This window comes from Cebidichthys violaceus, unplaced genomic scaffold, assembly GCF_023349555.1.
Source record: "Cebidichthys violaceus isolate CVI_PGR_0920_01 unplaced genomic scaffold, fCebVio1.0.p SCAF_54, whole genome shotgun sequence".
NCBI classification, from domain to species: domain Eukaryota; kingdom Metazoa; phylum Chordata; class Actinopteri; order Perciformes; family Stichaeidae; genus Cebidichthys; species Cebidichthys violaceus.
Window position 1 is genome coordinate 1,437,331 of NW_027176750.1, and position 13,411 is coordinate 1,450,741.

General features: G+C 40.0%; 1 protein-coding gene across 1 annotated transcript; it reads left to right on the plus strand.

The window, feature by feature from the left end:
- Positions 1–3,528: 3,528 nt before the first annotated feature.
- Positions 3,529–10,023, plus strand: LOC137888475 (high-affinity choline transporter 1-like). Its single transcript, XM_068731878.1, has 9 exons — positions 3,529–3,543; positions 3,826–4,023; positions 4,341–4,457; positions 5,113–5,268; positions 6,189–6,337; positions 6,479–6,622; positions 7,411–7,564; positions 8,443–8,660; positions 9,405–10,023. Exons 2-9 carry the CDS (start codon positions 3,840–3,842, stop codon positions 9,963–9,965), a joined length of 1,683 nt encoding a protein of 560 aa, XP_068587979.1. The 5' UTR covers positions 3,529–3,543; positions 3,826–3,839; the 3' UTR covers positions 9,966–10,023.
- The last annotated feature ends 3,388 nt before the right edge of the window (positions 10,024–13,411 follow it).

Genomic DNA, 13,411 nt, shown 5'->3' on the forward strand with positions numbered 1-13,411 from the left:
TTTTGTGATTGTCTTGATGTGGCTGTTCAGGTTGAGGTCTGAATCCATAACTACACCTAGGTTTCTGGCTTTGTTTGTGGTTTTTAACATCAGTGATTGAAGCTGAGCGCTGACTTTCAATCGTTCATCCTTGGTACCAAAAAAAATTCTGGCACATCCAGTTGTTGATTTGTTCAATGCATGTAGCCAGTCCCTGTATGGGATTATAGTCTCCTGGTGATATAGTTATGTAGATTTGTGTGTCGTCTGCATAATTATGATAACACAGTTTGTTGTTTTCCATAATCTGAGCTAGTGGAAGCATGTAGATGTTGAACAGAAGAGGCCCCAGTATTGAACCTTGGGAAACACCACATGTCATTTTAGTCAGCTCTGATGTGTAATTAGCTACAGACACAAAGTATTCTCTGTCCTTCAAGTAGGATTCCAACCAGTTGAGTGCTGTGCCAGAGAGTCCCACCCAGATTTTTAGTCTTTCTAGTATGTCATGGTCGACCATGTCGAATGCAGCACTGAGATCCAATAATACTAAGACTGAAATTCTGCCATTGTCTGTGTTTAAGTGGATGTCGTTGAAAACCTTAACAAGAGCAGTTTCAGTACTGTGGTGCTGTCGAAAGCCTGACTGGAAGATATTCAAAACTGTTATTTACAGCCAAGAAGTTGTTCAGTTGTTGAAAAAACGGTTTTTCAATTATTTTACTTAAAAAAGGGAGGTTTGATATTGGCCTATAATTTTTCATTGTTGCGGAGTCTAAATTAGCCTTCTTTAGGAGAGGTTTAATAACTGCAGTATTTAGGGCTTGTGGGAAGACACTTGAGAGAAGGGATGTGTTTACAATCTGTAAAAGATCAGTGGTCATGCAGTTTGAAATATTTTTGAAAAAGTGTAGAATATCCAAGCAGCAGGAGGATGACTTCAGATGTTGAATAATGTCTTCTAGGCTTCTAAGGTCGATTGAATGAAATTGTGTCATGATATTTGAATGGATGTTATTCAGAGATGGAGACAACACATATCCTGTGGTTGGTGTGGAGGCACTGACTGCTTGTCTAATTTTCTGAATTATGTCAGTAAAAAATTAGGCAAATTGATTGCATGCCCAGGTGGATTGGAGCTCAGCAGCTACTGACACTGGAGGGTGTGTTAGCCTGTTGACGGTAGCAAATAAGGCGCGTGTATTGTTATTGTTTTTAGTTATGATGTCAGAGAAGAAGGACTGTCTTGCATTTCTAAGTTCCAAATTATAATTGCAAAGTCTCTCTTTATAGATGTCACAGTGGACCTGGAGATTTGTTTTTCGCCACCTGCGTTCAGCTTTCCGACACTTTCTTTTCTCTATTCGGACCAGCGTAGCATTTCTCCAAGGAGATCTTTGCATACCCGAGACAACCTTCACTTTAGTGGGTGCAATGGCATCAATACCATGTTTAACTTTAGAATTGAAGCTATCTACAAGCTCATTGACTGAGATGCAAGAGAGGGCTGGTGTGGAAGAGTACTTCTGAATAAATAGTTCACTGGTGTTTTCAAAGATGTAACGCTTTGTCACAACCTCGGTTTGGACATTTGTGTGCAAGGAGATTGCACTCTCAAAGAAAACACAGAAATGATCAGAAAGTGCAACATCAGTCACAGCAACCTTGGAAATGTTTACATCCTTGGTGATGATTAGGTCCAGAGTGTTCCCTCTGTTGTGAGTAGGTCCTGTCACATGCTGAGTAAGATCATAGTTTTCAAGGACACCACATAGTTCTACAGACCCTCTGTCCTGGGAATTATCAACATGGATATTAAAATCACCAACAATAACAACACAGTCAAAATCAATACAGATTATAGACAGCAGTTCAGTAAACTCATCAAAGAAGGTTGCACAGTATTTAGGTGGTCTGTACATGTTTAGGAATAAAGCTCGAGTGGAATTCAGAGCCACATATTCAAAAGAGTTAAAATGACCAAAGGACATCTGCTTGCATTGAAGAGAATCATTAAATAAAATATCAACTCAACCTCCTTTCTTATGCGCTCTTGTTTCACTCATGAAACTGAAGTTGTGAGGTGTTGAATCAATAAGAACAGCTGCACTGTTATCTTGGTTTAACCATGTTTCAGTTAAAAACAAAATGTCCAGTTTGTGCCTAACAATAAAATCATTGATTAAAAATGTTTTTCCTGACAGAGACCTGACATTTAATAAAGCTAAGTTTAATGTGGTTAAAGCTTTATTTGCCCAATTTATTTGGACAGGCTGACGAGGAATGAGTGTTAAGTTTGATAAGTTTGCAGGTTTACTATTGTTTCCTCGCAGCCTCACCTTTCTTTTTCTATAAACTATCAGGACAGGAATTGAGAAGGCTAGCTGCATACAGGGCCCCGACTTTTCCTGGAGAGAATCATTGGTGTCATTAGCCTTGTAGCCTGGACCCAGGAGATATCAATTATTGCCTTTATCATGTAAGGGAGACAGTAGTGGAGGTGGGAGAGGGGCACGGCGCTTTAACTTCGCCAATTGTGTCAAAACTGGACTTGGAGTCAGTTGCGGGGGTGGGGCTGGAACTGTACGTTGAGGAGTGGGGCGAGGAGTGTGTTTGGTTCCAGCAATGACCAGCTCTTTCATGTGGTCAGTGAACTCCAGGTGGGGGGAGGATGGGGAGAGTGTGAGAGAGGAAAGGGACCTGGATGGAGTCTGGGGGGTGGAAGTAGGTGCTGGGGAGGGAGGTAAAGACTCCTCCTCTCGGAAGGGTGGGGAAAGTGGGAGATCAGAGGCGGTCCCTGATGATGAGGTTGGAGACTCCTCCTCTTGGCTCTCGTTAGGCGGGGGCATCCTTCCTGTAAGGTCTCTACGGCGATGCTGTGTGGTTATCTCTTGTTTAGATTCCTCTTGTCTCTTGTCCTTGGCAGTGGGAACAGACGGGTGACGCAGGAAGAAAAATAGGTTAGAGGTAAATAGTTTTACCCCTGACTTGTTCAGGCAAACTCCATGTGCCTTAAAAAGATGCCTGCGCTCCCAGAAAAGGTAGAAATTGTTGATAAAATGTACTGAATGGTCAGTACATGCAGTTGACAGCCATTTGTTCAGTGCAAACAGCCTGCTGAATCCTTCATCTCCTCCTCTGACTGGTGGAAGAGGGCCACTGATAAACACCTCAGCTTTGACAGAGCTGACTGTGTTTAACAGATCAATAAAGTCTCGCTTCAGAACATCAGACTGTTGTTTCACAATATCACAGCTTCCTGTATGCACAATGATGTTTTTCACCGTGGGAGGGTCAGCCACAATGTCCAGGATTTTGTCTCTCATGCATAGCAGAGAATGACTTAAAGCATTTCTTGTCACTGCTCATCAGAGTTATGCAACAAGGTATCTACAAACCCGCCCTTCCTCACTTCATTGGTACCTCTGAACTGTCTTGTGTTAGCAGCTCTCGGGTTGAGATCAAAACTCTGCAGTGGCCACTTCAAACAGTGGCACCTCTTAATGTAATCCTGCTTTTTGGATACTTCTCTTGTTGCAGCACCGAACTTCTTTCAGAGCTCAGGTAACAGTCTACAACCTGGTATTTGTATGTTAAAAAAAGAAAGTTTTAAAAACTTTTAATATCTTAAAATCAGACTTAGTGACAACTTTGTGTTTTACTAATTAGGAGAGAGCACTTTTAATTGAAACCTACAATCTAATTTTAAAATCCATACTTTGACAGCAGAAATTAGTTTTCTACTGTTGTAACTTCAAGGGAAATAAGACTATAATTTATTTTGTTTTATTTTTCATCTTAAAGAATTTAATTTTTCCTGTCAAACAGTTATACTGTTTTCACCAGTCTTCAGGTTCAGCATGGCTGTCAACATTCCCGGACTGATAGCAATGCTGTTCTTCTACCTGATGGTTCTCGGAGTCGGCATCTGGTCTTCTATCAAGTCCAAAAAGGAAGAGAACAAAAGTGCGGCTGACAAAATGGAGATGGCTCTGTTGGGAAACCGAAGCATAAAAAAGGTGGTGGGGATCTTCACAATGACAGGTGAAGCATTACATTGTAGACAGGTAGAGGAGGTGGCAGTTTAACAGGATTTAATTCTTTTCACTGGAAAGTAGCTAAAGCCTGCTTAAACATGTGTGAACATACTCCAACTTGCCATCACGTTTGCTACCACAACATAAATAGGAAAACAATTTAGCATTATATAAACAGAAATCCTAGAAGACGGGTTTGGTGACTAACTGAATTCTCTACAGCATCAGAAAAAAATATTTGCTTTTGTATGCATGTACTTTTCTCAATACTGGTTTCTCCTGTGAACCAATTTCTGTGTTTGTATACGTCTGTCCATCCTGTAGCCACGTGGGTTGGAGGCTGCTTCATCATGGGCATAAGTGAGCTGATATACACCCCCTCTATGGGACTAATGTCTGCAGTAATCTTCATAACAGCTTATTCTTTTTCGTTGATTTTTGGTAAGTATTAAAGAATTACAATCAAGAGAAGTTTGATCATGTTTGCATATTTCATACAATAAAAACTGACATTGCTTCAATCAAAAGACAGATTAGCTGTGTGTAAATTTAAAAAAAATTGGTTGGGTCCTTTCATTACGATAAAGGATGCTCACACTGAAAACGTTTTTCAGGCTTTTTTGTTCCTCTGCATTTTTGGTCCCTGTTTCGTCCCCTTTTCTATTAGGCTAGATGATAAGTAGGGACAAACATATGACAACCAACGAATGTGAAATAGTCAAAAAATGGAAGTAACAATTTAACAGTATTTATTTAAACTTAGGTATTTTCAAACAAAAGGTTCGCAAACAAAGTGGAAGAGGTAACCTTCTGCTGTCCGTCACATTGTGCCTTGAGTCCCACATAGCTTCACTTGACTTGAGACTTGAGACCATGTTTGATGAAGTCTGCCTGATCTGCCACTTAATGAAAGCAGGTGTGAATGCAAGGCTCATGATCAGATGTTCATGTAATGTTCAAATAGATCAGATGTTCATATAACGTATCCAGACGACACACTGCATGTAAATACCAGGGAGGTGATGTTTCTGTTGTTTTTCTTTTGACTGTATGCATCTTGCATTTGTTAAATCTCTCCGTCTGTTTCATTATTCAGGTGGCCTTGTGTTCATCAAGCCAATGAGAGACAACAAATATGTGACCGTGTTGGACCCTTTCCTGATCAAGTATGGAAAAGCATTCACAGCCATGCAGTCACTGGGTGCACTTCTAACCGATATTTTGTGGTTGGCTGGAACACTGATCAGCTTAGGTACAGTATATAAACACTATACCTACAACTTCTTTATAGTTTCTATTTTGACAATCAGAGTTGTAGTCAAAACCAGCTGACCTGAGTCCACGATGAAGCGCAGTTAAGTCCAAGTGAAGAATGAGTTTAAAACCAGGGATGCAATGAAAAGCCTTAGCTACATTAAAGGGATAGTCCAGGTGTTTTAAAGTGGGTTTGTATGAGGTACTTATCCTACTGTAGATGGCGGTCGGCACGCCTCCAGTTTAGGGAAACGGGGAGGATTACCGACCTGAAAGCAAAGCAATATACAGCTGTGGACAGGGGCACAAAAACATATTTATGCCACCAAAAAGAAAGGCCCCCCAAAAATCAGACAGTCCTTTCCGACATGGAACTGAACTAAAAGGGAAACGTATCTCTGCAATATTCAGTTCAGTTCCATGTCGGAAAATATTCAAGAGTACACTTAAACTGATATAGTTATGCTGCTGCTGGTACTCCTGTCTGCTTATGGTGACGCACCAACCGCTGTCTACTGTTGGTAATACACTGACTATGGATAAGTACCTCATACAACCCCACTTCAAAATACCCAAACTATTCATTCATACCTTCTTGTTTAAGCACAATCACATTATGGGGACTTATTACAAAATTGTTGGCTGTACTTGTTGGGTAGAGTGGGTCATCCTGTAACCACAAGTTTTGATCCCTGGCTCCTACTTTATGCATGTCAAATGTCATGTATGTGTATGATGAGTTTTGAGCTGTTCCCAATATTGTGAACCATGCCATTTTACAGCAAGGATGTTTTTTCACTTAAGTTTAAAAACATTAAGATTATTATGTGGGTTAGGGCTGCATATAGGTTGGGAATTACATTAAGTCAGTGTGATATCTTCTCAAGTTTCTACAACAGGTGCATGTGTGTGTTTCAGGTGCCACTATGAATGTGATTTTGGATTTGCCCTACTCTGTGAGCGTCTGGATCTCTACTGCTGTGGTGATTGTCTACACACTGCTGGGCGGCCTCTACTCTGTGGCATACACAGACATCATACAGGTCATCCTCATTTTCATCACCATGGTGAGGATACTATACTTTTATGCTATACGTTTTAAGAAATCTTGACTGTGTTTGGAACAACCTGTGACTAATCATACTTCATTAGTGCAGAAAAAATGTATGCTGACATGACATGCTGTCATGTGTTCTTTATCTTTGCAGAGTGTCTGTTTACCGTTTGTCCTGATAAACCCCACCCATGTGGACATTACTCAGACGGCCCTGAACAACACTTTTCAGGCACCCTGGATTGGTAAACTGGAGAGGAAGTTTGCTTGGACCAATATCGATACCTTCTTGTATATGGTGAGCTCAAGACATTCAAGGATGGTTTGCTCCAGTGTAAATAGATCAGCCTCCATATAATGTTGCTACTGGTTACATACAATAAATGGCTATATAGATTTGTATAAGTTTGGCATAACATTTTCATAGGATTTTCATGAAAACTCACAGGAATATGATTCAAATTGTATCATCATCATTTGATTCAAATTGTCACTTTCAAGTTGCAGTCAATTCGCTGACGGAATATAAAGCAATGGAAGGTTTACTGTAAATGTCCCACAATGGTCTAAGTGTTTCTTCAGACCTTCTCCACCCTGAAAAACAACATTCAGAGGGAAATGAAGTAGGCCACAAAAACATAATTCAGGGAACTTGTTGTGAAAAAAAACCTACACAGTGCTAGATTGGTTGATTGGGAGTCCTGCTTCGGTCCAGTTTTGGGGACTGATGCACCTGGATTGATAAAACGACATTGGTAGATGTTATTTTAATTTCTTCTTTCTCCTGTTTATTCAACTCACAGCCCACCTAGATTTGATCAATTTCTAACCATACCCATGTACGCACATTAAGAAATCCATATGTGTTACCCATTACAAGAACGTTTTGTGTGTTACCAGACACTTGTTACCATGTGAAGGACCCTAAAAGATTGCCAGTGCTGATAAATGAAGAGCACTGAGTTCAATTGGTATGAAATGGTTGTCTTAATGAATTAAACTACTTAAATATGATGCGTGATTGACTATCTCAACTTTCACAGATTCAATAGGAATAACAATTAATATGACTGTATTACTTCCAAGTCACTGGGATGCCTGGGAACCCAAGCCTTCCACCAGAGGACCTTGTCTGCTACTTCCACATTGGCGGCTAGGACCACATGCTTTGTTGCAGCTTTCACTGTCATCATATTTGGAATACCTTCTATACTGATCGGGGCAGTGGCTGTATCCACAGGTAATAAAAACTTCTAAAGACATAAACAGATTTGTATTGAAAACATGTAAAGATGGTAACTAAAGTAAAAGTACATACAATGTGTGTGAGTTAATGACTGCATTAAAACAAATCCCCCAGAAGTTACCACATTTAATGCTGTGCTTCTCAACGTTTGGGTAAGAGTCCCTAGCATAGTTAATTGAAGATTGCATTGATTGGATCAGAGGAGATGTTTAAGACAAAAAAAAGTTTAATAACTGCTGAGACATTTGAGTTCCCAAAGATAATAATTGTTTAGTATAACAGATGATGTATGAGTTGTATGAGATGATAAGTCTTGATTGAAAGCACCAAATAATGACTGCATGGAGATTAAGAGTGAGCATGTCTGAACTGTGTGTCAGATAGTTTGAGAAATAAACTACAGGCCTAAGCATGCAACAGGGAAGTCTTCCTGACTGGACTTAGTCTAGCGCTTCATTTGACGGACAACATTATATACAAAGTTAATGGAAAGACAGGATTAGGTTCAAATTCGCCCAGGCAAATTGTGCAATTCCAAACTGAAGCACATACTTGAAATTCAAGTATGTGCTTCAGTTTGGAATTGCACAATTTAGAATTGAAGCATATAGTTGAAAATTGAAAAATTTGAGCAGCCAATTTGTGCAAATTCCGAGGCTTTGTGAATCTGCTTCATTAGTGCACAGAGATTAGTGGAAGAGGAAGAGAGACATGGAAACAAATAAGAGAAGGAAGCGGAGCTCCTGGTGAGATCATTTAGGCTGAACTGAACTCAAACACAAAAATGGTCAAGTTGTTAAATTCCTGTGAACATAGCTGGTCAAAAATATGCTTCATTCTCTCTTTGTTAATCATATCTGTCTACATGTCAGACTGGAACCTCACTTCTTATGGTTCTCCGTCTCCGTTGGAACGTGGGGAGGGAGCTATGGTCCTGCCTATCGCCCTGAACTACCTCACCCCAACCTTCGTCGCTATCATTGGCACCGGAGCCATTTCTGCCGCTGCTATGTCATCAGCCGACTCTGCTTTGCTCTCTGCAGCCTCCATTTTCACTTGCAACATCTACAAGACTATCCTGAGGCCTCAGGTGTGAACAACTAAGAATGTTTCTTAAATTGCTACATCTCAAAAAAAAGAGGAGGCAAAACCTCCTTTTCCTTTTTCAAAGATTTGAAAGACTTGATTGACAAACTGAAAACAGTTGGAAGGGACTGTGAGTGAAATAAAAGTAATGAATGGGCATTGTGGAGAAAAAGTGCAGTAGGTAAAGTAGAAGTGTAGAATGAGAAAAGTTCAGTCAGGAACACTCGTCATAGATTTTAACCATTTATTGCAACAAATGGAAATACAGTTAAACTTGGCGCTGATGGCTCCGCTCTTTGAATGCTCCCCGGATTAGCCAGCAGCTACCAAGCCAAAACCGGGAGCACCGTGCAACAACCCCCAAGGGTTTACAGGAATGAGCCAGAAGTACATTTTTTAAATACATTTCCACCATTTGCCATGAAAGATGAACTCTGAACTAAAAAAAGGGTGAAGGAGGCAAAGCTTTGCCAGCAGTATGGTCTGTAACAGCGTCGATGTAGAATAAATCAGTGAGGAGGGAGTGATATTTAAATAAACCTCCTTTGAAGTGGGAGTGGGCTGTGATTGGTGTGTGGCCGATTAAGCTATGATTCAATCAGCTAGCTGTCAGCTGGTTATAGCTAGGGGCGTATGACTTCCGTGTCCTGCATGAACTAACGCAATGCTTCATATTGAGAGAATGTAAAACCTTAACTCCATTACTTCTCTGAAACAAATTTGTCCTTTCTATTTCCTTCTTATTTAGGCATCACAGAGAGAAATCCAGTGGGTGATCCGTGCTACTGTGGTTGTGGCAGGCTTGATCGGTGCATCACTCACCATCCTTAAAAATAGTATCAATTGGCTGGTGTTCCTTGGTTGTGAAGTGTCCTACATATTGATCTTCTCTCAGCTCGTCTGTGTCCTCTTCTTCAACATATCCAACTTCTACGGGGCTGTTATGGGCTGGTTGACAGGGTTGGTGTTAAGACTGCTCAGTGGAGAGCCATCACTAGGGGTAGCACCAGTCATACACTTCCCAGGATGCACTCTCGAGGATGGCATTTACGTTCAGTACTCCCCAGTGAGGACCATCGCCATGCTGTCTGCCATCGCTGCCACCTTGTTGTTCTCCTACCTGGTTTGTGTGCTTTTTAACAAAGGGTTGCTTCCTGAGAAGTGGGATGTGTTCAAAGCGAAAGCTCAGCACTCAGCACAACCACCGACACCAAGCGATGACGGCAACAGATACAATGAGAAGGAGAAGCTTGATGAAGACGAATCTCACCAAGATACATCAGAGCCAATGATTACCACCACATGTTAAAGATTTTCTGTGCAGTACTTTAATGTAATTATAATAATAATAATTATTATTATCAACATGCAAGCGGTTTCTTTTGGAGTATTTAAGCTACTGTATTTGGGTTTTTCATAAACGGGGGCTTATCCTCTGAGGAGGAAGACTGGAACAAAGAACTTGACCAGGGATGATCACATTGCTTGTGATATGGATGAGGTGATGTAGCTAGACCCTGAGAGAAGGCAGGATCCATTGTCAAATTGTCAACATTTTTATAATTTGTTTTGGTTTTTAAAAAGAGGTTTTCAAATTTGATAATGATGCCACTTAATCAAAAAAATTGTGTTTATTTAGTCTACAGCAGCATTTGCACTATCATTATTATGAGGAAATATTTTAGAAAGAAATCCATCAATTCAATATTTACTTTTTTTTTAATTGCTTTTTGGTAGTTCTCCATGCTGTCTGATTCATTTAGCCACCAGATAATCACACTTCAGGCGATCCTTTGTTCCCATTGCCATCAGACTATAACAACAGTGGAAACCACAGACTCATCACTCTCCATCTTTTTTGACTCTCTGTTGGGCTGATTTATTAATATACTTTGATATATTTGATGTCTTTCTATATTATAAGATTATTTGTTTATTGTATACTATACTGCACCATACATTGCTGTAGTTCATTTGATGTTCTGTTACACTGCTATATTCTGTAAGACTGTTATAGTGTCGACATACACTTCATTGTATTTCTATGTGTTTTTTAATCTCATCTCATTGCCCTTCATGCCTCCTGGCATGTCAACTGTTGATTGACAAGATAGAAAAATGTGAAAATGGTACACATATTGTAAATAACGTGATAAAACATTTGACTGAGGTATTTGGAATAAACATGAAATTAATAATTATTATCACCCACAGTCAGCAGGGTTGATTGAAAAAACAAATGGTACAATTAAATCAGAATATGTGAAAAATGTTAAAAAGAAAAGAAATTACGTTTTGTCTCTCCCACTCAGGAGGACTCATAAAAAGTCCACTCACAAGGTCATGAAAACTTGGAATGCACCGAGGTGGGAGGGACTGCACTGTAAAAAGAAAAAAAAAATTCCAACCAATTGTCCGCATAAAATAGACCTCACTGAAGTCTGTGACTACTGTGTGAAATCTCTTCACACTTGTTATCCTCAGATGTTCCTCGTTTAGCAGTCACTGTGACCTTCTGTAAGGAACAATTGTATATCTTACTAAACATCCAGATGACGTTTGCTTGTGCGGAAGGGATGAGTTCAAGGTTCAAGACATGCTACGTAGCTTTATGCAAATGATTCTGTGCAAACGCACTTGTGTGTTATCCGAAGTATAAATATCAGAGACTCAGAGACAGACCTCTGAGCAGCCTTGATACATGACTTGTATGTGTTTCAACTCTGTCTCCTTCTTGCAAGAATAAATGTCCTGTGATAATTACTTTTACATCGGCTTCGAGTGAATTTCTCTAACACCTTATTAAGATGATTCTTGATGTCTTTTTCTGTGCCCCCATCGTGTCTGACAGTGTTGCCCAAATATGTGAACTCGTCAGTTTTGGGAAGATCTTCTCCATTAACCTGAATTGGTTATTGGTTATTCCTTGACAATAAATGGTTCTGATTCTGATTCTGATTCTGATTCTGATATTTGATATGTCTTTCTATATCATAGGATCAATTCTTTATTGTATACAATACTGCACCATACATTGCCGTAGTTCATTTGATGTTCTGTTACACTGCTATTTTATAGCAGAGTTCATTTAAGTAAAATGTTTTTTTTGGCGAGAATTTCAAAAAAACATCTAGATGCCAAGAGCTGCAGAAGGACGTTGTTGTCTTCTGATAAAAGACGAGTGAGCCTCACAGAAGTGATTCACTTTCTGTTTGTGTCTCGTATCGATCTGGACCTCCTCGGTCTCGCTCTGCGTCTTCACGACCGCCTGGTCGAAGCCCGAGCACACGTACAGGCCCCGCTTGATTCTTAGAGAACACATCGTCGTAGTCAAAGGTGAATCGCTCACTATTTCCAGAGATGTAAGTTTCCTGCTCCCCCTGCAGTCATGAAGATGTCTCTGTTTTGGGGAAGATGCTTCACCTGCCAGATGGTCGACTTATGAGCCTAAAACAAAGATGAATCAGTTACTTCCTAAATTAATTCAAAGCACTGTGACCCTGAGGAGGAAACTCTAAACCACTTAAAAGCTATTGACTATTTTAGTAATTATTCCATTGATTAATCGGCTAAAATATACGTGTGTTTAATTAAGGAGCAAAAGTAAATAGTTGGAGTAGGAGTTGCATTCACATGCTCTGACTGTAATGAAAACAGTAACTGTCGTAATATCAGTGGTACTTATAAGTGAGGGGAAAAATGTTGGATGTAGTTTTTTGGACAAAGTGTAAGCCACGCCTATAAAAGAAGGTCCGCCCAGTTTTACCTGACAGAAGACGACAGTGAGGCACTGCGGGACTCAGTGGGCTGTTGTTACATGATAAACCGAATTATTCAATGATTTATGAACGAGAACATGGTACGTCACTAAAATACGAATGTACAGGAGAGGGCCGCATCACATCGTCTGTTCATTCATCAGGCAAAACAACATGAAGCACACTTGCTCTGCTATCGACCTCGAACAGGTCTCTACTCTTGAAGTAGAATGATTACTGCTGCGCGTTTACATTTCCAATGCAATTGTAAGAGCCATTTTGTTTGATATTACTTGATACAGGTGTTGATGAGTAGACGGGAGCAAACCGTGCAATATTTAATGAATGTTAATGTTATGGTGTCTTTAGTCTAATTTCATTATTAATAGCAATCAGCAGCCGTGGTGGCCTTTTTCTTGAAAAGTAACGGGGTCACTTCACTTTATTCTTATTTTATTTGTCACCATACACTTTATAGTTTGTATTTATGTTGGAGTAGTGGTTAGTGGCTTTTATTTTGTTCATGCTTCATTTGTAGTGCTTGCTCAGGATCAATAAAGTTTCTTATCTTATGATAAAAGAGTGGAGAAACTTAACACATGCAGATTTTTCCAAACAGGACACAACCAGTCAGTGTTAAAATGATGTGAATAAAGCGCTGTGGTCTTCAGTCACCATACCTCGTCCCACTTGAACACCTGGGGGAGATTTTGGTGTTTTCACACTCTACCACCATCAAAACACCAAATGAGGGGAAATCTTTTGTCAGACTGGTAAACATCTGGGGTCAATCTAACGCACTTCATAACGGTGAATAACAGAACAACTCTCATGACACTTTGACAGCAGGCTGAAACAAAAACTGTACGAGCCCACAGAGTCTGTCAGAGATTCAAAAAGAAATGTGGGTGTTATTACTCTGATGTCCACCAAGGGGAGACAGTAGTCTGTGTTTGTGGATGTCGACAATACTATCAGTAGAATGGATTTTCATTTT

Coding starts and splice junctions, on each gene's coding strand:
- LOC137888475 (XM_068731878.1), top strand. CDS start 3,840: ATGGCTGTCAACATTCCCGGACTGATAGCAATGCTGTTCTTCTACCTG. Junction 7,565..8,442: donor GGCAGTGGCTGTATCCACAG/GTAATAAAAACT, acceptor TCTACATGTCAG/ACTGGAACCTCACTTCTTAT. Junction 8,661..9,404: donor AGACTATCCTGAGGCCTCAG/GTGTGAACAACT, acceptor CTTCTTATTTAG/GCATCACAGAGAGAAATCCA.